The following is a 23,085-nucleotide window of genomic DNA, read 5'->3' on the forward strand; positions in this document are numbered from 1 at the left end:
GCATGTCTCATGGATCATTTTAAAGAGATGCCACCAAAAATATTATTTTCTGGGCACTCGTGGAGAATGAAGTGCTCTCTAGATCTGTAGAACACATCGCTGCAGCTGGTAGGAGCGGCTGGTAGAGGATCTCTGCCACTTTCTCAGAAGTGGTTCTTTCATGGAGAAATGGGTGTGAATTCACTGCTCTCATGGCCACACAGAGGCACCTCACTTTTGAAAGAGATCGTCTTACCAAATGCATGGAGCATTTGACCATCTTTATTGCATTACCCTCAACCTTTCCAAACTCTACTCTGGCTTCTTGAAGGTGGGGCCAGGGGCTGCACAGTGCTTTGCATGTGGGTGAATCTCACAGTTGCACAGTTGCGTAACAAATTTCAGTAGTTAGTTCTTATTCATGCCCTGGTAACTCCTGACATAATGCTTGGATGAGTTGGGTTTCTGGTTTTGGTGGGTTTTTGGGGGTTGGTTCTGAAGTTTCACTGCTGAGCCCTGATCTGATATTCCTGTCGTACAACTCTAGCATAATCCCAAGTTCTCTCACCTATGTGCCTAGGACACCTCATTTTTATAGGAGATTTGTAGTTTTTTCCTATGTCAATCACTTTGCCTACCTTCTGCAGTGACTTTCACCTGGTAGTTTATTGCTTATCAATGAGTCTCCTAAAGTCCTTCTGCAGTTCTTTATAGTTGAGCCTAGTCTTCACTACGCTTCATTTAGTGTCATCAGAATACTTCAGCTCATAGCAAATGACCTTCCCAGACCACTTGTGGATTTGCCAAACCAAATCAAGGCCCCACACAAGCTGGTGTAGGAACCCATGGGTGATGTCCCTGTATCAAAAAAAGCTGACCTTTTCATTCTGTCCTTCATTTCTATGTATTCAGCTGTTATGTATCCATTTCCAAGATTTCTTTGTTAGCCTCATTATTTCTAGTGTTTGGTGAGGGTTGTGAAAGGATCTTGGAAAATCAGTTTGACTGTACCTGTGGGACCTTCCACATTCATAGGGTTGTTGTCACCTTCAATGAACTGTAACAAGGGTGTGAAAGGCGACTTCCTCAAAGCTACACAGACTCTTCCTTATCGTTTGTTTATTCATGTGTTTACTAATTTTATCCTTTCAATTTCCACTTTAAGTAAGGCCATTTAAGGGTAGCTAATTTCCTCGTGTTTATTCTTGACCTTACAGCACTAAAACACATTAATTAGGCTTCAACTACTTGATCCATCACAGACAGAGTTTTAGAGATAGACACAGCAAAGGAAATAAGTAGAATCAGCAACCGTCTCAGAGGGAAAAAATATAATCAAATGTAGTAATGTAGCAAAAGGAGTGGTCTGTTCCTTGACATTGTCATCAGCAAGTGTTTCCTCTCCTTTCAGATCCTTGAAAAACTCCAAGGTATATTTTTCCTTGGCTATTCTTTGATTGGTGACTCAATACTGTCTCTGGCCCTGTAATTAGATGAAGTATAAGTGAATTCAGAAATTTATTAATGAAGCAACTACCATTGTACCAATTACCATACAAGCTCCAGGGAGAGCAGTAGGTGCTCACAAGTTGTTAGTATCAACCACCTGACATATGTGCAAAGACAAAAACCCCTTGTGTTTACCCAAGTACTGCTCTAACAGGAAGGGCTTCCACGTGCCTGTGTCCAAGCTGTGCAAAGTTAGGGACGTGACTGTCCCCCTTCACTGCGGTGGAAGCTAATAGGTATAGAAATGCCAGCTGTACATCTGAATTATACCCAGAAAGAGGGCATGAGACTTCAGAGCTCGGTTTTTGGAAGTGTTAGACACACACCCAGGCTGCGCTGTCTCTCAGCAGATGCTTAGGTGCATCATGCCTGTGGCTTTTGGGTGGCTTAGCACACAGGGAAGCTAGGAAACAATTTTAATCCTCAGGCATTTGGAAATATAGGTTTAGAGAGAACTGCTGGGAAGAGTTACCAATGCCTGCAGAAGGTGAACATTTTCATATAAAGAAATTAAAATACGCCTTCTAAAAATAGCTTTCAACTGAAGCTGTTCTAGTAAAGAAAACAACCGACCTGGCCAAAATAGCCTTTACAGTGAGCCGGACCCAGGGAGCAGTGGGCTCCAAACACACTCGCCTGCTGCCTTTCAGTGTAGCTCTGCCAAGAAGGAAGCAAAGCAGTTACGGCTAGGTGGATCCGTCCCACTCTCCTAGTGCTCTTACACTTACCTTAGCTATTTCTCAGTCAAGTAACTGGAGGACATGGCATGAACTTTTGTTTATGAAGTTGTTTGACATTTTCCAGCTAGGCTTTCTGAGAGGACTGGGGAAAAATGTTTTCCCTATGCTTTTTCTATACTTGGACATTTAAGTAAGTTTGGGTTTTTTAATGAATGATGTCAATATAGGTGCTTATGATGCAGTCTTTTTAATGAGCCTGCTGATTTTTTTGTTTGGTTTCTCTTCTCTATCTGGTCATAGTTTGGCAGATCTTTCAGGAACTTAATTGTCTTGGAAACATTTATTTTTTTTTTTTAATGAAGCCTGGCTGAAATTGCCAATTGCTGGTGTGGTGGAACTCGGTGACATGCAGTGCTGCACAGAGGGTATGATTGTACGAATATTATTTGCTTATGAAACCATAGTGAAAACATAAAAACCTGGGAGCCTCCTTCTGTTTACAGGAATGCATTGATCCAACTCACGTGAATAGCTCCTGATGGGACTTTACATGAAGCTTACCATTTCTTTTACTTTGTACTCACACGGATTTTGCAAGTTAAATTCCACACTCCTGGCACAGAAAAATGCTCCATATGCAAATCTGACACAGACAGTTACTTGTGGACCTTCAGGCTTTGCCACACATAGACCAAGTTAGTGGAAATCGTTGGAATTCATGTCAATGGGATCGAGATCGTATCTTTGATTGATTCTTCATTGTCTAAATTATTAAGCATGCCCAAATGTGTTATGGGGATCTCGTTCTCTCCTCTGATGTTGGTCATCATTACGGTGAGATAGCATTAGCATAGAGAGACTTTTAAAATACCACCTGGAAGTGGCTTGTAACATTGGCAGGAAATTAGCTCATTCCTTTGGACAGAAAGCCTAACACCTTATACTTACTGTCTACAACGCTTTGCAAGGGATATATATTTCCACCCAAATTAAGTAAGTAACCAGGGTGTGAGATGCCAGGTGGCTTCCTCCTATTGAAAGCAAGATGCTGTTTTGCAGAAGTGCTCACATGACTTCTACATTTTTGCAGTGAGCTCCTCTTTAGTTTAATGTCACATTCTGAATAGCCTTGGGAGGGACTTGGAATGATTGCTTATGCACAGGCATCGGAAGCCTTTTTCTTCTGTCTCTGCCAGGGTCTTACCTGCAGAACAAAACTAAGTTCAGTCTGCATTAATGAACGGTATCATTGTTTGCTGCTGTGAAGCGAAGAGTATTCCTCTCTGTCAGCCTTATTCCTGTTACTCAGACACTGATTTGCTGAAGACTTGGATAAAATTAACTGCATCCACACAACAGCAGCAGTTACAGTTTCAGAGCTGTTAGTGTGCAGATGCATTTGAAGTTAAACTTGTATTTCTAAGTGAAAATACTTAGATGTTTTCATAGTACATTTGTGCTGGCCAGATTCTACACCTAAATTGCATCACTTGAACAAAGTAGGTTAATGTCATTGACGATGTCCACATATTGTTTGTTAGTTTCTGCCATGTTCATCTGCTCATAGTCTTCATTCTTTTCTGCGAATTGCATAATTCTTGCTTTGAGGAAGCGTTATCATCAACCTGCCTACCAAGAATAAAAGTACAAATAGGAGAAAGTTGTTATTTGGAAGAGAAGAGTTATACAGACACATTTAGAATGAAGGTCCTGTTTTACTTAAAACATTTCTTGAAATCTAGGATAAGGCCTATATTACAGCATAGGAATAAACTCATTTTCTGACAGAAGCATATTTTACCCCCAGAGACAGCCACAGCATCCTAACAGATGCAAATACAACTGATACTTTTTACTTCTGAATGACAAAGTATCAAAGATGCACATCTCTTGCAAAAAGTCAACATTAACGTAGCATAAGCCCACTTGCATTTGCATGTGTATACGTATATTTATTCATTGGTTATGTGAGTTTTAAGAAATCATTTTCTTACCTTCTGACCCTGCCATTAGGACCAGATAGAGAACAAAAACCATAGCAACAGATTTGCTATCCATTGCTGTGCAGAAGTTTTCTTTTTGACAGATGTCCTGTTCTGGTTCTATTTCACATCAGGTTTTATACTGGAAAGGTGCCCTCGCAGCTGCCTAAGTGCTGAACAAGTGTGCTCCAGTACAATGCATGTGTTCTGTACTCACCAGTTTCCTAATACGTGAGAGCGTTGCATAAGAAATCCAAACCTCTGTGCAGTCCATTCAGTGCCACTTCAGAAACCCCTAGTTTATTCTGCTGCTGTATATTTTAAATTATTTCTTTCAATTTTGATTGTTATCCATCATTTTCTGTTAGCACATCTTTATGGGATATTAGTTTTAACTAACAATGCTGAGCTTGCGCTTGGAAATCAGTACAGCATTACCAGCCATCTCCCCAAGCCAAAATAAAGACTCTTTTCCCCCTTCTCTGAATGAAGAATTTCTGTTCAGCTCTTTGTATTGAGTTTAAACACCTTATGCAAAAACTTGTACCCAACATAATTAACAGGAATCTTTCATCCCAGTCTTATGTTTTGCTAGGACTCTAATGAAGTTATTTAGCTAGTGTCTTAGGAAGTTGAGACATAACTAGTTTCTATTGTTCTCTGAAAGGATTTTGTCTTTTTCAGTTTGGCTAAAGGGATTTAATTGCTTAATTCTGTACTGAAAAGCTTCTCTAGTCATTGGACAGGAAATGGTGAGCTTAAAATGACTGGGGCATTGTCACCTAAGTCACTTAAGATCTTTTGAAAATTTCGTTTGTTCAGAATATGAAAAGAGAAAGTACCTGATGATAAGAGTTGTTACAACACCTGATTAAAATAAGCACTTAGGAGGTTACTTGTTTTTTGTTCTTACCTCGTGCATCTAGAATAATCATAGGTGTTTAAAACAGAAGATAAACGCACATCGTAAGTGAAATCTCTCAAATTTTCCTCAGGAATCCCTTTCTAGATTGTCTGTTATGTACTCATTGGGATATTGGATATTCTTATTTTTGTGAGGTGAAAAAAAGGCCGTCTTAAAGAAAGAAACTGGACCACATTGTGATCTGATAAAATATGCTGTCTCTGTGAATTTCAGTACTTTACTAAAATTCTGAAAGCAATTGGGTTTTGAAAAGAAGGAGCCTGCCAAATGAGAGCCTTGGTGTTGTACGCAGGGGAGATGGTAGTTTATCCTGGGCATACATCGTGTCTGGTGCTTGCTCAGTGGGGAGCAGGACAACACGTTGGATGTGTTAGCTAGGATTGCCAACTATTAATTGTTAAATGTCTCAACATAAAAATATTTTGCCAGGAGAATTAGTAATGTCATGAATACTGAGTTCATTTTTGGAGATACAGCATTAACAAAGCAGAAACCACAAGGAAGAGCAGCCCACGTTTCACAAAGGTGGTTGTCAATTCAGAAGAGCGGCAGTGCTTCTCTGAGAGCATGAAACAGGCTTTTGGAAGCGTGAGGGTGGTTGTTGTATTCCTAAGAAAGGTACACTGTGAGCGCACACAGAACAGAAATGCAATATTTTATCATTTCTAGACAGCCTCTGAGTCATGTCTCACTGATGGGCGATAACCTGTGGAGGAGGAAGGGGTACGGTCCAGCCACTGTGCAGATGCCCTGCCTGGGGTCCTGGGAGTGCAGACATTGCTGACATTTTGGACAGAAGCATTTATGAGGAGAGCCCTTCCTTGGCCACGATTCAGCTCCCAGTAACCTGACTGAGATTTTTTCTGGTGGCAAAAGTTACACGCTCACCGTATCTGTACAGCACTAAAACTGGTGCCAGCCCTTTAGGGTGTGCACATGAAGTGGTTCTTCCTCACCAGCCCCCATTCTTGGCTGCTGTTTCTGATGTATTTACCTCCAGATTAGATCTCCAAAAGAAGCCAGCTTGTAAAAATCACTCAGAAAACAGGAAGGCTTAGCGTTTTGAGACAAGTCTGAACGAAACCTGTTCCCTTGAGAAACTTGGTCTCCTTTACATTGTGAGGATGAGGTCTAGCAGGCTGTGGGAAGCAAAGGCAGTGCTGTGGGACAGGGGCAGAGGTGGGGATAGGGAGCGAAGCGTGGTTGGAATAGCTGTCATCTTGCACAACAGCTTGATCAAACAGTACCAGAAACTCCATTTTTGTCTTGCACTGTGAGCAAATATGAGCTGTTTGTGCAAAGTGTGGAGTGGCTCCTTATTGGAAAAGTCCGAGGCAAAACAAGTATCAAAACATCTGCTGAACTTTCCCATTTTCTCAAGTGTTGGCTGCTTGTATTCCAGCCATTCCTCTGTAAATTGCTGTGTCTCCCGCAGCTGTGTGGCTGCGCCATCAGGGCTCTGTTTCTTAGGATTTGACCTGATGGAGTCCTCCTTTCTCACTGGAATTAGGGAGGATGCTCAGCGACTTCCTTAACGTTTATCCAATTTTCCTGCTTATTTAAGTCAATGAAAAACCTCGTTCAGTGCCAGATTCTCAGCTGATGTGCTGTCTGCACGCCACCACTTGCTACGGCCTTGGAATTTCTGTGACTAACCATTGCTTGCTCATTACTTTCTATGTGTGAATTTTATCACCCAGAACTCTGAAAACCCTAGGTCTGGCAAGAAAGGAAGAAGGAAGGAAGTCACGTTAATAAATTCCTCCTATTGGAAGCCGTCTGCGCTCACCAGAGGCAAGAATTTGCTGTTGTAATTAGCTGCCCCAGACAACTCAGCTGCCGCTTGCCCTTTTGAGAACCCACCACGTGACACAAAATGAAAGAAAATGCATCCTCTTTTTCAGTTCTGGATTTCAATAAGGAAATTAAAACGCACAATCGAAATGAAAACATTTCCACAAGATTTTATTAGCTACATAAACATAAATAAATAAATAAATAAATAAATAAATAAAAAAAATTTGAAGACCAACTACATTCTTATGCAAAAGTAAACAAATATGCAAAATTACATAGATAAAAATAAATATAAAGTGCTTTTTCCTAACAAAAAGATGGCATTAAAATATATGTTTATACCTCAATGACAGTAACTCACAATAAATTAGATATTGAAAATGATGGCACAAACCCTGATGTCTCATAATTTTGGCATCCTAATTCTGCAAGCTCCCCTCTTCCAGTCAGTAGCCCACTGTGAGTGGCAGTGACCTAGGTGCAGTTGATGCTACCTATCCATGCTTTCCTGGAGAGAAGGAGTCACTGGTCTTTTCCTAAACTGTTAGCAAAAAGGAAAGGTGTCATTTAGTGAAAGCTCTGCTGAGTGCACTGCACTGATCCAGCTGTGTTTAGCAAAAATTATTCCAGGATCATCTCTATATCCATTCACAAGCTGTTTTTTCTGGCAGCTTTTTCTGGTGTCAAGTGGTTTGTTTCTTTCCTACATAATGAGATGTTTATAAAAGACTTAAAGTGCTGTTGTCAACTAACTACAAAACCAGCGAATCCATACTCTAGATGCTGTTAGAAGTGTGAATGTGGGAGGCAGGAGGAGGTGAGCTGCCAGAAGCTGGATGGGTGTCTCTCCCATTTTTGCCTTGCTGGAAGACTTGGGACATTCTTCTTGTTCGTCTTAGGACACTGTCTTGGGTTTGGCATTTGCCCTAGAAAGAAAGGCAATGGAAAAGGAGACAGTTAGAACTTGCTCATGGAACAGGTAGCACTCACTGGAATCAGATGAAATCCACTGCTCTGGGTTTTGTGCTTCAGTGTCCAAGCCCCTTAAAAGCTGTAACTGCACCTAAGGGACACTGGTACGCTGGGACTTCTACATGAGTAACCATGGCTGCCATAGTTTGATGCTTCACTTGACACATCTTAGTGTGGATCCCGCCCCCCCCCCCCCCCCCCCCCCGCCCCCCACTGTCTAAATGCCATTAGTTTTGAAAAACTGATAAATCGATTGTTGCTTTCTACCATTGCAAGCAAGAGAAAACAAGTTGGTTAACGCCCAGATTTCCTGAGCACTTGAGCTGCAGGTTTTCAATGTGCTTATGCCTTGAAAGAGATGTAGCTAACATTCCCATGGGGTATGCGGCACAGTAGGGGATTGAACCTAATGCTATAACCAAAGCTCAAAGCAGTTACAGTATTTGTCCCAGCTAGTAAGCACAGATGGTAGTAACTGCATGAGGAGACAGAATTTTTGAGCACTTTACTCTGTAAATGTTTGCTGGCTCATTTCAAATGTTTTTTTTTGATAAGCTGTACTCATTGAGAACAAATGACTCACTTGTCCAGAATTCCCTTGATGATCAGCTTCACCCAGGGAGCAGTGGGGTCCAGGCACACTTCTCTGCCATCTGTCAAGGTAGCTCTGCAACAGAGGAGAAAGGAAGGGAAAAGGTCTACTTAGGGAATTCCAAGGCAATTCCCTTTTTCCCTGGTGAGATCATTCCAGGTGTACACTGACACATTCTCCTTTAAGTTGTATCCATTGAGGCTGTGGCCTAACATAAAGGTTTTGGTGTCGTTTTTTTTTTATTTTAAATGGTTTCATATCTTCTCGTATGTGTTTGTTTGAATGCATTAAACCCTTTGCAGGACTCTCAGTCTTTTCAAAATTGCTTCCCCCTCCCTCAACTTGCTTTGTATTTGTAATAGTGTTTAACTGAAGGGCTAAACCTTTCTGTCTTGGTTCAGGAATTTTGTTATAGGAAAAGTTCTGGAATTGTGACTGGATTGTATGACTTCTATGTTAGTGGTAGTCTTGAGTAGAAGTGCGATTGTTTTTTTGACCTAGCTGTTAAAATTCACACTTTGATCGCTTGCTCAGCCTAGCTCCATGCATTTAGTTACCCTCTCATATGCTGGTGGAATTCAGAGTTTTAGGAAGTTATTTGCTGTCTGATGACTGCAAGATTAGGTCAAAATATTGCATGGGGTGTTTACGAAGAAGAGAACGGCAAACCCAACACACAATTTGTAACACGTAGTATGTCATTTCTAACAGCAACGAGCGTTGCTGTTCTGCACTGTGAGTAGCTGCGCCTGCTAGCTTGTGACATCTTTCAGGGAACACTTACATCATCCTTAATGTAAAATCTGTTTCCTTCTTGTTAAGTAATAGGGAGGGTTTTGCAAAAGCACTTACATGACTTCAACATCCTTGCAGTGAGGTCCGCTGGGGGTGAGGTTCACATTATGAATGAACTTGGGGTGGATGAACTTCGAATGGGTGTCTATGCACTGGCACCGGAGCTCCATCGCTGAGCGTGGCAGTGCCTTACCTGTGGCACAAGAAGAAAAATAAAGTTGGACTGTTCCGTTATTTCCATGGGAAGCACAGCACGTTCTCTTTGCTTACAGTATGAGAAGAGCTACCTGCTGCGCTTGTAAGACAGGATGCTCCCCCGTCAGCGTTTACACTAGCAGTTAGTTAGGAGAACTTTAGGAAGGAGTTCTTTACCTTTTGTTCCAACCGCTGAGATCAGGAGAAGAGTCAGGACAGCAGCCACAGCTTTGCCCATCATGATGTGAGAGTGTCTCTGCCTCATATTGCCTGGTTCAGATTCTGTGGTGAGATGAGCTCTGATAGCCCCCAAGGGTGGCCAGTGCCTGTGCCCTGGAAGCTGCGTGTTTATATACTGTCTTGCCCTCCCTGCTGTGCTCCAGCATCATGGCTGGGTCATACCCATGGAAACTCCCAACCTGTGAGATGCTGCTGTGGAATGAGTCACAGGTGAGCGGGTAAGCCCCTTTCCCTAGATGACCACAAAAATGTTTTTCATTAACAGAAAACACTTAATTAGTTAAATAAATATGAAAAGATAGAATATGTACAAAATTGCCCTGTATTTAGCTTTGTGGAATCTATAGGGTTGTTGTAATGTTATTTCTTGTGATTATTTTCTTCTGTACTTTCATACTTTTGATGTTATCATTACGTTACTTTTTGTGACTTTCCAGTTCTGGTGGAAGGAATTTGATCTGTGACATTCCATCTGTGTGCCTTTGGGCTTTGCTTTTTTTTCATTTTAAGACATGATAGAAGTAGGAGCTAATACTTTGTAGAAATGATAGGTACTTGAACTGGATTTTCATGAGCCCCCCTTGTCCTTATATGCACTTACATTTTCAAAAAACCTTTCTTTATATGCTGAGATAACTTTGCAGACATACTTACAGTGTTTTTTGATACATTAAAACCTAGCATCACTGAAATAAACAACAGAATTTGGACAGACTTTGTTGTACTATTGAGAACACATTAAATATATTATGATGATATGATGAATTGCTGTGCCAGATTGGGTGGATTTTTTTGATGATGGCTGCTTCTTCTGAAGCCAAAACTTCTTCACTGTTTGCTGCTTTAAATCTAGGCAGAGGGAAATTCTAAAAGCCACTGCAAGATTCTGCTTCTGAAATAAATTGAGGCACTTTTGCAAATTTAAATCCAACCCTGTAGAGAGGAGATATCTTCTGATTACAATAAAGTTAAAGGAAAAGTGAAGATGGGTTCATGAAGGAGGATTCTTCAGATAAAGTCAGTTTATTAAAAATAGAAAAAAAATACTAAAAAAACAGGTTTTTTGAGGGGTTAAACATTAAGGAATCTCATTATTGTTCTTCTGCCAGATAATGCAAAGGAACAAAACATAGGACCAGACATGAGTGAATACAGGTTTATTGTCCTCTGACTCATCATGAAGGACACAGAGATTTATGTATGCCGGACTGAATTCCAATTCGTATTACTGTGTAGCTCAGTGTCTGTAGTTTTACACAGTGAAGTTTATAAATAGTCTGAGGGGATGTGTTCTGGATAGTAGCTAACAAGATATGTAGATATGAAATTAAGTGCCTGTTTTTCCCGTAAATTTTCAGCTTGCAGTGAGCATAGCTGGATTAGCTAACGTGAGCACGCAAGCACTCAGTTACAGCCCTTCTGGCAAACCAGAGGTCTGCCTCTTCAACCAGGGCCATCAGCAGGTGGCCAGAAATGGGTAAGAAAAGATCAAGTGTCTTTGAGACTTATCCCCAGTAGTATCCTACTCTGAGCCCAGTTTCATTTGCTGCCTCCTGATTCTTTTATAGGAAAACAAGAAGTAAATATTGATCCTTAGCTAAATTTCCATTTCCTTCATAATTCTGTAGGCCTTTAACGCTTCTCCGGGTTGATCTCTTTATACAAAACGTTGTTCTGTTGCCTGATAGCAGCATAGGCTGGCTTGTTCATTCCTATCTCTGGACTTTTTATTTCCCCCTAACACACTATTTTCATGCACAGCAAACCCTTTACAGAAATGCAAACTAGAGTATCAATGGCAATGTCTTCTGGCCTGCGTGCAAGGAGAAAATTGAAGTGTGAATTGCACTGCCTGAGGAGTGCAGAGCTCTTTTCCAAATAAACCCAAGAAACTGTTCTTTGTCTTTAATTTCACTCATGGTTTTCATTAACTCAAAGATAAAATTATTACTTCTGTTCTGTATATGCAAAAAAGTTGTTATCCTTTGTTGTTTTTGTGTAAAACCTACCACCTCTTTTGTTTTAAGGAAGCGTTGTCTCTGCTTTCTTGATCCAGGCAGGTAAGATGTTTGTGACTCTTGTACGTTATTACTCAGATACAAAGAAAGGGTTTAGGTGTCTTGCATCTGTCATAGATGACATAATGATTACAGTGTAACAAATCTTGATATGCAGCAATGGGAACAACTGACTAGAGTTCTGGAGCCCGTGTTTTGACTTGTAATTTAAGAGGTAGAAAGCAGACGACTTGACCTGCAAAAACCCCACAGTCAGCAAAGATAAAATTCCTTTTGTAGTTGCAGAGGGAAGTCAGAAAAGATGAACTATAAATGGAAGGAACACATGTTTTATTGTAAGCTCTTGTGATTTGGGAGAGAAAGAGGAGCTGCTGTTTCAATTCATTTACATGGACCTAGTTTGGGAGCTGTGAGGCAAGTGACTTAAAAGCTGCTGAATTTCTAATGCATACGGTCTCTGATTGAAAAGAATAATTCCTAAGCCTTAAATATGACTATTGTTAACAATATCTGGTAGCCTTCAGCTGAATAAACCCTTTTTTTGTCATCAGGGTCATAAATACAGTTACTGAGAAGCTTCAGTTTTCTTGGCATACACCTAACAAGTGATAATATTACTGAGAAATTATTTACTTATCAGCAATATACAACACACAGGAATGGAGACTATCCTGTGTCCCTGTCCAAATCACACAGAAAACTGGTACATGCTAGATTAGTTTGAAACAATCTGTAGGTGCTACAGCAGGCATAAAATTCCCTAATTCCGCTAACCAAGGCTTCCACATCAGTTATGCTGTGGCGTAGCAAAGGGCAAGAGAGAGCTTGAGGCACCCAAGTGAAAAAATTAGAGTTTCTCAGATTAAATTCTGTATGCTTCTCCCCAGCTTCACCTGACTTGTGAGTGACCCAGAACTTTAAATTTCCTTGTGGTCCCACAGGCAATAGGGGTTTTCTTTACACAGAGGAACCCCTTGGACTGCTCTGTCCTCATCTCCTTCAATGATTGTTCACCAGTATTTTCAGAAATCCTGCCTCCAAACGTGTAAAAGATAATTTAGAAAAAACTGAGCAGCTGAGTCAGTGAATGTGACAACTCCTGTTGGGTTTTTTTCAAGAATATTACATTCAGCAGGAAAGGGTGGTCCTACTTGAGCTTTAGATTTCCTTCAGGCAAATTCTTCCTCTTATTTTCTTATACTTCTGTGACCCTGTGTGCAAAATCTGTATGTACTTTTGATCTGTAAAGTGAAAATGTCTCAACATCTTTGGGTCTTTTTCTGGCAGTCTGGGTCTTCAGTGTCATCTGTATTTTGGCGGTGAGACCATCTCTACTATGAACCTCTACCTGAGGCAACTTGGCTGACTTGAGAGGGCCAAACAGAACTAACTTACAGTTACAAATACCATACGTATATGTCTTTCCGCCCTAAGTATTTCTTTATGAGACAGCAAAAAAAAACAACCCCAAGATTTCAAGTTTGCCAACTGTTACACTGGATGACTTCTATATGAGAGATACGGAATAAATGGCTGTAAAGAGAAGTGCAGCCATGAGATACATATCTTCCTGACGAGCTTCAGCAGTGACTGGGTCAGTCCTCTACAAAAATATCTGTCCTCTTCTCTGAAAGCCTAACTCATTCTGATGAGCCCTTCTTCTCAGGAAAGACTTACTGAAATTCGTGTGGTTGTCTGCACCCCTCTTCCTGAGGCTGTTTATGCTTCTAATGTAGAAGCTTTCTAACAATAAATTGCATTCATTTGTTTCTAGAAGTGGTGGGCATGGAAATAAAGTGTATTTTCTGAATTAGCCTTCTACTGGGCAGGTGTTACAAAGGTCACTGTGCAAGTCCTTTTACAAAAGGGTATTAATTAGTCATAAAGTTGCACAAAGTCTTCTGAGAACAAGGATGAGAGCCAGAGCCCTGCTGTGCCACATTGCCACTTCCTCACGGTGCAGGAGATGATGTTCCCTGTTCCTGTATTTTCCGTGCAGCCCATGATTCTTGCAGCAGAGCAGTAAGTTGCAACACCTATACCAGTGAATATTTTTTTCCACCTTCACTGCTGGTGAAATCTCTGGTTTAGAGGTAGGAGAAGTGCCTTGGAGTTCTGCCTTGAGAGGACCTGCCACGTGGATCTCCCTGCAGCCCAAGCAAGCGCTCCAGCAGCACACAGTTGTGTAACGCATCTAAACCCATCGCTGTCACTTCTTTCTCTCTCTTCTGAATTTTCTGTTAGCTGGCTTCGTTTCCCCTTGTTTGTCTTTCTAACTGTTCTGAATCCTAGTGTTGTTCATTTAGTACTCTACCCTTACAGCTGGACTCCTAAAATTCATTAATGGCGATGTTGAGCATTGCTTCAGCAAAAGTCCCTGAGCCTCAAGCAGAACATTTACGGCTGACTCAGGACTCTATTCACAGTTTTCAGCAGTCTGGAGGAATCCAAAATTGCAGTCCTTCCTTTCTGTGCCCTTTGGCCAATTCACAATACAATCAGAAGCTGTTTACTGATCAGGTTTGATGGAAAATATCTGCCTTTGTATATTCCTGGGATTTCCCCTTGTGTATAGCAACTGCATGTGAAATGAAGTCATCTCCAGAAAAGGAAGTAGTATTGGGGGGAGGGAAGGTAAAAAAAAAAAAAAAAAGAAGAAAAAAAAGAAAACAGGATGCTGCTTGAAGCATGATTAGGATGTTCATGCTACTCAATATGCAATGACTTCTTCAAAGAAAAAGTGACCACTGTGGTTTGAATGCATTAGTTGTATTTTTAAGGAAAAAAAAATTGCGGTAGCATTACTCAGGGGCTTTCCAGTGTTTCAGCTGGTATCACTATGTGTTGTCTTTAATATTAAATAAATACCTTTTTTCATTAATCATCATAACTGAAAAGTGATCACAATACATGAACCAAAGGGTTACTCAAACAGATATTTTATTTAATGTGACAAGGCCAAGACTTCCAGGACTGAGGAGAAACAGTAGTTGAGAATAAGGAAGGGACCAGAGAAGATCCCACTTGATCACACTCCATCCCTTACTCCCTGACCTCCTCCTCTGTGCAAGTTTCTATCCCCACAGCACTGCCAAAATGGGAAGTCTATTTTCTAGGTAGCCTTTACCTACTTGAGGGTGGAGGATAAAGTAATGACAGTTTTCCCAAAACTGTTGTATTTTCAAACCTATTGCAAAGCAAAGCAGAACTAACAACCCTGTGCTACATGGGTATTGCAATTCTGATCATCCACCTACTGGTGTAAATTGGGAATAAATGAAACTCTGTAGAGTCATGCTTTGACACTGGATCTAGATCTGAAGAGAACGAGGTCCTGAACTCAGAGGCAGTGAGGTGGTATGAAGCACAACAGCTACTAGGAGATGGAAGAGAGTGCATCGATCTCAAAGTCCTCTGTGTAAATCATCAAGGCATTTTTTATTTTCAGAGTTTCAGCTGTATGGAGGAAAAATCAGTTTGAACTGGAGGTAGAGGGCTTATGTGTATGCTTCTTGCCCCCACCTGAGAGAACAAAAGGTGAAGACAGAAGAACTTGGAGAGGAAGGGGAGTGCAGCCTGGATGTCATCCACGAGGGCCCATCCCCATCACGTGGGAAGCTGGCGTCTTGTGGGGCTGTTGGACACGGAGCAGACTGTGTGTACATTTACATCACGTGGAACCAAGACAGAGTTTTTAGCTCCTTAAACAAAGACCTCTGACACTGGGGCTGAGGGCGAGTGCTCCCAGGTAAGTGCCACCCTGGAAGCCCATCCAGAACTAACAGACCCTAAGGACCTGCTTGCGGGGCAGCACTGCTGGTCAGACGCTGCAGGGACATCAGCGGGCCCTGAGCAGCCAACTCTTCCCCAGGAATTCACTTCTGCTGGTTTATTTACAGGTTAAATACTTGCCCTGCTGAGTGCGTGGAGCTGATTTTTGCAGATTAAGATTTTCTCTTTATTCTGTGGTGTGTCGGTTCTGAGTATTTGCAGTGGAAGACATTGTTTTCCCCTGTTAATAGGTACAGACAAGGATTTGGTTTGCTGTGTTACCCGGGTGTTCTGCTTGCCTCCTGCAGCTGTTACAGGTGCTGGACAGAAGTCAGGAAGGTCAGTTGAGATGGGAACAGGCCTGGGTCCTGTCTCTTCCCACCCAATCCTGCTCCTCAGGAAAAAAGAGCACAGGCAGCACCTCCAGCATGTACTTTTCCTGACTGGTAATGCTGTGAGGGAAGGTAATGGTCTTCAGGGGAACCAAACTAATTTTTCTTCTCACTGGCCCTCTCTCTTCTTTCCTTCATTTCATGTTGTAATTTTGTTCCTATATAAAATTGAAAGCCCCATGGAAAATTATTGACTTCTTGGCAACTCCTGCTATGGAGAACTTCCTTCAACTCCCGTGGATTTTGTAACGCTGATGAAAAGTCAGCAGCAGGTCAAACGAATGCTTTAAGTATGACCTGTTTTGCCTTCTCCCACTCCTCAGATCTGTGATAGCAAAGGAGAATACTTGTGTGACAGGGAGATTTGCACCTTGTTTTTTTTCCATGCACTCACAAGTAGCTCTCTAGATTTGTAAAGGCCCGGTGGTATGAAGACAGAATTCATATTTTTTAAGCCCCTGTCAATTGTCTGCAGTTTTATAGCACTTTTGGAAAGCAGCTCTGTTTGTGTGTAACATTTCTCAGATTTTGTGAACTTGAAATTAGAAAGACCATCGTTCAGCAGTGTAAATCTATGTCTAGCCATCTTGGTAGTTACACACTGAATCATGTCTCCTCACACCTTAAGCTTCTAGTGCACTTACAATTCACCCACGTGCTTTGGGGAAAGTGATGAAGCTAATCTTTAACTCTTCAGAAGCAAGTGACTTGACAGTTGAAAGCAGTTATTTGTAATGTGACCCAAACACTTCCTACCCACATGGGTTTTCTTAACCTGAGGTAGATCCTATCTCTGTGTGACTGATCTGTGTACACTATGACTGTGGGTCTGATGTTTACGAAACCACCGTCAGCCAAGATCTGAACTATCTTGAACTGTCATAGTTAGAATTACAAGTGGGTTTGTACCTTTTGGAATTCCTAAGGTGTGTCCTGAACTTCTAAAAGCCCTGATTTCCCTCTGCTGCTCCCACCCTACCCTCTCTTCAGTATTATGCTTCAGTGTTGTCCTTCCTGGGCTTGGATTCTCTTTGAATAAAAAGCATCTTCTCCTGTTTATTGTAGGAAAAGTATTTGTCATTGGGATTCAATGAAAGATGTGAAAATTACTGATATGTAGCACCATTTCTCTTACTTCCAGCGCAGACCTAATTTACTCTTCTAAGAAGTAACATAATTAGAATACGGGAATTTACCCACTTCAATTTAGCATAAACAGCTGTGTTGACACAGACCATTAGTAGCCAATGCCAAACCCAAATGCTTGAAATCATTAGTGTAGATCAGGGATATAAACCTGCAGCAAGGAGTTTGATTTTCCCCAGCACTTTTTTCCCGGAATGTCTGCCAATGCCTGTTTCTTCTTAAGTCCAGCCTGTTGAGGTATACAGTCCTAGTACAGTTAACCAGGAAACCATCTGTTAAGAGTGTAAGGCACGTACTGGGGGTAGTCACTGAGCCGAACGTTAAACCACACACACAAAACAATAGCCCTTCCCCATTCTTCTTAAACGTGACCGCTGAAGAGCTTGGGAATTGTTAAGAGTCATTATAAGCTTTGATTCCTGCATATCTGGCATCATTTTCATTTCGGAAGTGGCATGCTTGACTGCGCACTGGCTGACAGTCTTTCTTAAGGTTCGTTCTGTCAGTCACACATATTCTTCAGAAAAAAAATGGGTCGCTTCTGCAAAATCTCCATGATTTCTGCAGTGCTGGAGGACAAAAACTGCTTGGGTAGTAGGATGTCCTCCAGAAGATTTTTTCATAGGCTTTCAGATAGTAAATGAGAAATGCAAGAGACCTAGGACTCTCCCAATTCATTAGACTTTATGTTTGCATCTACTTTCTGGCTTTTATGAGACTTAAAAAGTTATCTCCTGATAAGACTGGCCTCCTGTATTCTCGTTTTACTGTTCTACTTGAGGCATTCAGCAAAGTTCTGTTCCACCAAATCCACTAAGGATTTGCTGATCTTAAAGGATTTGAGATGCCTTTGAGACATCTTTTTTTTCTTCTTCTTCATGCTCACTGTGTCCTTCCTAGGAATCCTTGAGATGGTCCAAAAGCAGCTCTGACTTTCCCACCACCCAGGAGGTCTGATGGAGCAAACCTTAGAGACTAAGTATTCCTCAGAGCTGGTAGGGAATAAACAGAGCAACACTGTAAGCTCACCATTCACAGTCTGATTTGTAACACAGCCCTGAGAGCAAGAAGTTCCCCAGTTCACCTTTTTTCTGGTATTAGCATCAGATCTGTCACCACAACTAAAAATGTTTTCCCTTTCTCTGAAGTGGATGTAAACAAAACTGTGCTACTTTGAGGTTCACTGCCTGTCATCTTGAAAATATAGCCCTTACGCTGCCTGTAGGCTTCATTTTGCTTTGGAAAAAGATCTTTGCTTCCCTATATCCCCCAAAGCTATCTTTCAGGTTTATTTGGATTCAAATGTCCCATGTCTGACTTCAGAGATTTCTCACTCCCTATTGCAGACAACCTCCTCGACAAACCATTGCATGAACACTCTGGGTTGGAAATACTGATGTTCAATAGCACTGCAGGTATGATCTAACCAGATACTTACTATTGCCTCTTCTCAAACCAGGTGGAGAATCAGAGTTTCACAGAAAGACATGAGAGAATGAGGTTGGAAGAGCCCTCTGGAGACACCCAGTCCACCCTCCTAAAAACACGTACGTGCACATGCATGCGCCTTCTGCCTCTTCAAAGTAGGGTCAGCTACAGCAGGTGCCTCAGGACCTTGTCAAGCTGGGTTTTGAATATCACTAGGGATGGAGTCTTTGCACCCCCTGTATCCTTTCTTTTTATGTTGGAGTTTTGTCAGGAGCTCCTTGTTCATCCACGCAGGCCTCCTGCTGCCTTTGCTTGATTTCCTGCTTGGTGGGGTGGACTGCTCTTGAGCTTGGCAGGGAGGCGATACCTGAAGATCAACCAGTGCTCCTGAACCCCTCTGCTTTCCAGGGTAGTCTCCCATGGGATTCTTCTGAGCAGATCCCTGAGGAGCCTGAAGTCTGTTCTCCCGAACCCGACAGCTGTGATCCTGTTTTGTTGCCTTGCCCCCTCCTTTCAGGATCCTGAACTCTAGCGTTCAGGGTGCTGCAGCCACAGTTGCCCCTGGTATGATTTATGCTAATAACTTCATTGTTTTGGTGTGGTAACAGCAGAGTGGTATTTCTCAGACCCGCAAGGAGCACCACTACAAAAACTGTAGTCAGGTTTTTGCCAGAACCTGACCCCATGACTCAGTGCCACCTGTACTGATGGGTGATTCATGAATCCTGGCAAAGCAGTTCGGTGGTGACGGTTAGTTTGGCAAGGTATGGCATTCAGAGTTTGAACCTTATGTCCCACCTTGAGTCTTAGAAGACCTCACAGCACAATAACATGGCTGCTTTAACACTCCTCCTACTGCACATGAGCTTCATTGTTGCTTTTGTGTTGACTGCAGGTTTGGTACCGATCGCAGGCGGAGCGTGATGAGCATTTCCAGAGTGACTCTGTGAGCATGGCAGGCCTAGCAAGCTAACACAGGTGGGACGTAAACAGTTTTTTGGGCAATATTACCTTAAAGAGTAATTGCCAAGTGCCATATTCATAGCGTTTGACTGTCCAGCACTTACATACAGTTGTGTTAACTTGGAGCCATCTTTGGTGAAAGCTTGCAATTACACACACGGCACTGCAAAGGTCCTGTACTCACACTGCACCTCTCAGAACTGTTTCTGCAGTTTTAAAACACTTTTCACTGTGAAATGAAAGTCACTTTGGAAAGTATTGCAGATCATAAAATTGCCCAGTTTTGTATGCCAGGAGCGGTGACAGGGGCTCAGGTGCTTTACCTCATTCCAGACAAGTGCTGGTTAGTTGTAAACCACTGTGCGTTTATTAGTTATGTGGATTTGTTTTGCCCTTTAGTGAGGGAGATGTAACAGTGGTTTTGATCGGGGAATGGTTACTAAACCAGAGTTTGAAAATTTCCTTCCAGTTGAAGTTGCAAAATGAGCAGGATGTGCACTTGTTGACTTGTACGTCACTGTTCACCTTTTGCACGAGTTTTTGAAGTATGCTATAGAAGTGTGGGAAATGGAACAACTACAGATTACATTTGAACTCATACCTTTTTATTATAATCTTTAAGTAATAAGGCTTGATTTTCAAGGTATGGAATTGAACAGGAAGGGAGAAAATTAGTTGTGGAGTATATTTGTGCAGCCTCATTGAAATTTTTAGTCTTTCATGCCCAGTTTCAAGATAGAGCTCAGTTTACCATCGATTTTTGGAACACTGTCTGCTAGAATGTATATTCAGAATGAAAAAGCTGATGTATATTCTTTGTTGCTCTGGCGAAAACACTCCTGCCATGATAGGCAATAAGATCCAGTCCAACACTTTGTAGCACAGTAGTACTTTCTGTCACATACTTTTTTCATTAGTGTTTTGTGATACTTGTTTATGAAGTTACTAATTAAAAACTGTGTGTCATGTCTTAAACTCACCATAGTGCATTCCGAAAGGAATGCTTGTAATTCTGTATAAGCCAGAGCATGTCCTGCTTTTTTCACAACCCAGTCTGAAAGGAAATGCCAAACATTATGGTAATCGTTTACCAAAACAAATTTCAGATGAAAAGCATGTGTCTGTAGCAGAAGGCATAATAGCAAACAAATTTGGGTTTCGTACACATTTTTTGAGTACTTACAGGCTTTGTTGACAGTAAGAAGTGTAAACCAAGTGGCACAAGTTCAAACCATGAATTAATTGCTTCCCTTCTGAAGATACTAAAAATCACATTTTACTATTTAGGCAGAACATTAAGGCCAGTTGTGTTGCACCATGGTGAATTCCTTGGAGTCCCTCCTTATTGGTCTCTCCTTATTTCTTCTCTCAGTCAAAGATATTTCCTAATCATCAACAGTTATTGGGCTGTCTTACTATGGTTTGGACAGATTAGTCCAGAAAGGAATAGTGTTTCTCATCAATGTGCAGTCAAATGAGAATTTCAGTGGAGGACTTTTGGGACTGACTGTGGGGTCTGGGAATAGGAATGGGCTGAGATTTCTGAAGTGCTCATTGTTGCAGACAAATTTGTTTCACTTCAGTGCCTGTCATTTTTTTTTTAAGGGTGATACTTTTTAATTTTTTTTGAGGGGGTCCCATTTTATACTCTGACTCCATAATAGCAGTAGTGAAATATCTGAGGAGATGATGTGCAAGCTGCACTGCAGAGGTAGAAACAAGAGGCCAGGGCTGAGGAAGGCACAGTAACTTCTTAGGCTGGCTACCCCAAAGCTGTATGTCTCTAACAACATCCTTAGTTGTAACAACACAGCCTAGAAAATAATTTACTGTAATCCACTGTATGAAGCATCAGGTGTGCTGTATTAGCTGGCAGATAATATCTGAAGGATTAGCAACAATTGCTTTAAAGCCTTAAAGGTGCCATCAAATTAATTTACGTGACACAATAAGACATAATGACATTTTTAGCACAGAATGAAAGCTGTCTTTATTAAACACCTGACTAACATACACATCTCTTCTCCATTTTGTGGGATGTTCAACTACGTTGGCTCTTCCTGGTAGCAGCAATGAGGTGTGCTGCTAGCGCATGTTGGTGTAAGGAAGTGTTGGCTGTCTCTGATAATATGTGGAATGCCTTAACCTCCACAGCAGCCAGTGAGGGTATCAGGTACTTGGCGCTGCTCAGGGAGCAGTCAGACCATACTGTTATTGTTTCTAGTTTACAGCTACTATCACAACTATAGCATTACAGCTAGGGCACTGTGTTGCACGTGTCTGCTATGGTATAAACGGAAAACAAGCAGGCTGCAGGCAGAAGAGCAGTTGCTGCCTAAGGTGAGTCACTCACTGACATTCCTTGTGTCTTTCTAACTGTGAGTATGTCTCCCCTTGCTGTCAATCTGCAAAAGGCAATGGCCATACATTGCATCTTTGCTGCTTTTCAGGGCCTCATCCTCAAGCGCATGTACCGGCCATCGTTCATTTAAAAATTAATCATTCATTGTGGGGACATCCAAAGGCTATTTTCATCTCATTCTTTTACTTGGAGGCAGGAACTTGGTAACGAGTTCCAGCAAGGCGAAAAATCATACCCACATCGTGTTGCAATCTCATTGCGTTGCAGTGTCATCCTGGGAGCCCTGTGTAAGTCACTTCTGCACTAGTGGCACGCAAGGAGGATGCTGTCATTTCGTGCGAGCAGTGGTGGTCCCTCTTGTGTGGTAGCAGGGCGGCTCAGCATTTTAACATTTCTGTTAAGTGAGAATGCTTCAGCTCCGAGCAGGCAGCATTTCACCACCATTCAGCCAAAGTTCCTGGCGTAGCTCATTAGTGGGTTCAGAATATTCATCTGTTCCTGTAAGAGGATCAGCAAGTGGATGCATTTGATCTCTCTCTCAGCATAAACCCAGCAGACAGCACACACTTGCAAACGTCAGGAGTGGCAGAGAGTGCCTATACAGAGTTTCCAGCAGCACTTGCAGTCTTACCAGATGGAGTCTTAGAGCCATTGGTGCAGGGCTTATGGCAGGTCGAAAGACTCCAGCACCAGCAAGCACCCCGTTTTCCTATTTTTGAAGAGTATCTAGAATAACAGGCTACTCGTCTGAAGCCAAGCTTGTGCACAAGGAGTAGCAGGGGTGACGGACCTGAGGTGCTCTGCCCACCACCCCATCACTGAGCTGCAGCTCTTTGAAATCAGAGGAGCCTTTCCTCACCCTGCAGCACTCTTGCACAACCAGCAGCTACTCGCTTTTGTCGAAAGCAGCAAAGAGAAGGCCCAGATCACAAAGCTGAGATCGGAATCTGGATCTGAAGCTCCTGTTCCCGTGTGGGTATTTGAACACAGAAATTTTGTCGTGAGGCTCACCCCAAGGATAATGAAACCACTTTGTGAGAAGAAAACATAGATGTGCATGTTTTCTAGCTAGCGTTGTCTGGTATGTGATGTGATGTTAACATTCTGCAGGGTAACAGCATGGCCTTTGATATTCAAGGTTGTACCCCTGGATCTGAGTGTGGATACTTAAATAAGCAGCCTGATTTTCAGGTCTGTAACTGCTGTCAAAGTTGCTGGTTATCTGTGAGAACAATAAAGGCAATTTCAGTATCTTCCTTAAGAATCTCAAAGGTGAGGCTGTAATCCTCAATGGTCATCCCGGAGCAAATTAATTATCTCAGAAGATTTTTTATTTCTT

At 41.9% G+C, this 23,085-nt stretch overlaps 1 protein-coding gene and 1 pseudogene across 1 annotated transcript; both read right to left on the bottom strand.

The window, feature by feature from the left end:
- Positions 1-1,386: 1,386 nt before the first annotated feature.
- Positions 1,387-4,226, bottom strand: LOC130144267 (interleukin-8-like; annotated as a pseudogene).
- A 4,197-nt stretch (positions 4,227-8,423) lies between these two features.
- Positions 8,424-9,667, bottom strand: LOC130143812 (interleukin-8-like). Its single transcript, XM_056326707.1, has 3 exons — positions 9,604-9,667; positions 9,289-9,424; positions 8,424-8,511 (listed from the first exon to the last, which is right to left on the bottom strand). The coding sequence occupies exons 1-3, from the start codon at positions 9,665-9,667 to the stop codon at positions 8,424-8,426; spliced, it is 288 nt and encodes a 95-aa protein (XP_056182682.1).
- Positions 9,668-23,085: the final 13,418 nt, after the last annotated feature.

This window comes from Falco biarmicus, chromosome 1 (assembly GCF_023638135.1).
Source record: "Falco biarmicus isolate bFalBia1 chromosome 1, bFalBia1.pri, whole genome shotgun sequence".
NCBI lineage: Eukaryota > Metazoa > Chordata > Aves > Falconiformes > Falconidae > Falco > Falco biarmicus.

Bases quoted from the DNA above. Each gene is read 5' to 3' on its own strand.
- LOC130143812 (XM_056326707.1), bottom strand. From the start codon at position 9,667: ATGATGGGCAAAGCTGTGGCTGCTGTCCTGACTCTTCTCCTGATCTCA. The intron at 9,425-9,603 runs GTAAAGAACTCC...CTTGTGCCACAG, and splicing joins CTCAGCGGTTGGAACAAAAG to GTAAGGCACTGCCACGCTCA. The intron at 8,512-9,288 runs GTAAGTGCTTTT...CCTCTGTTGCAG, and splicing joins TGCAAGGATGTTGAAGTCAT to AGCTACCTTGACAGATGGCA.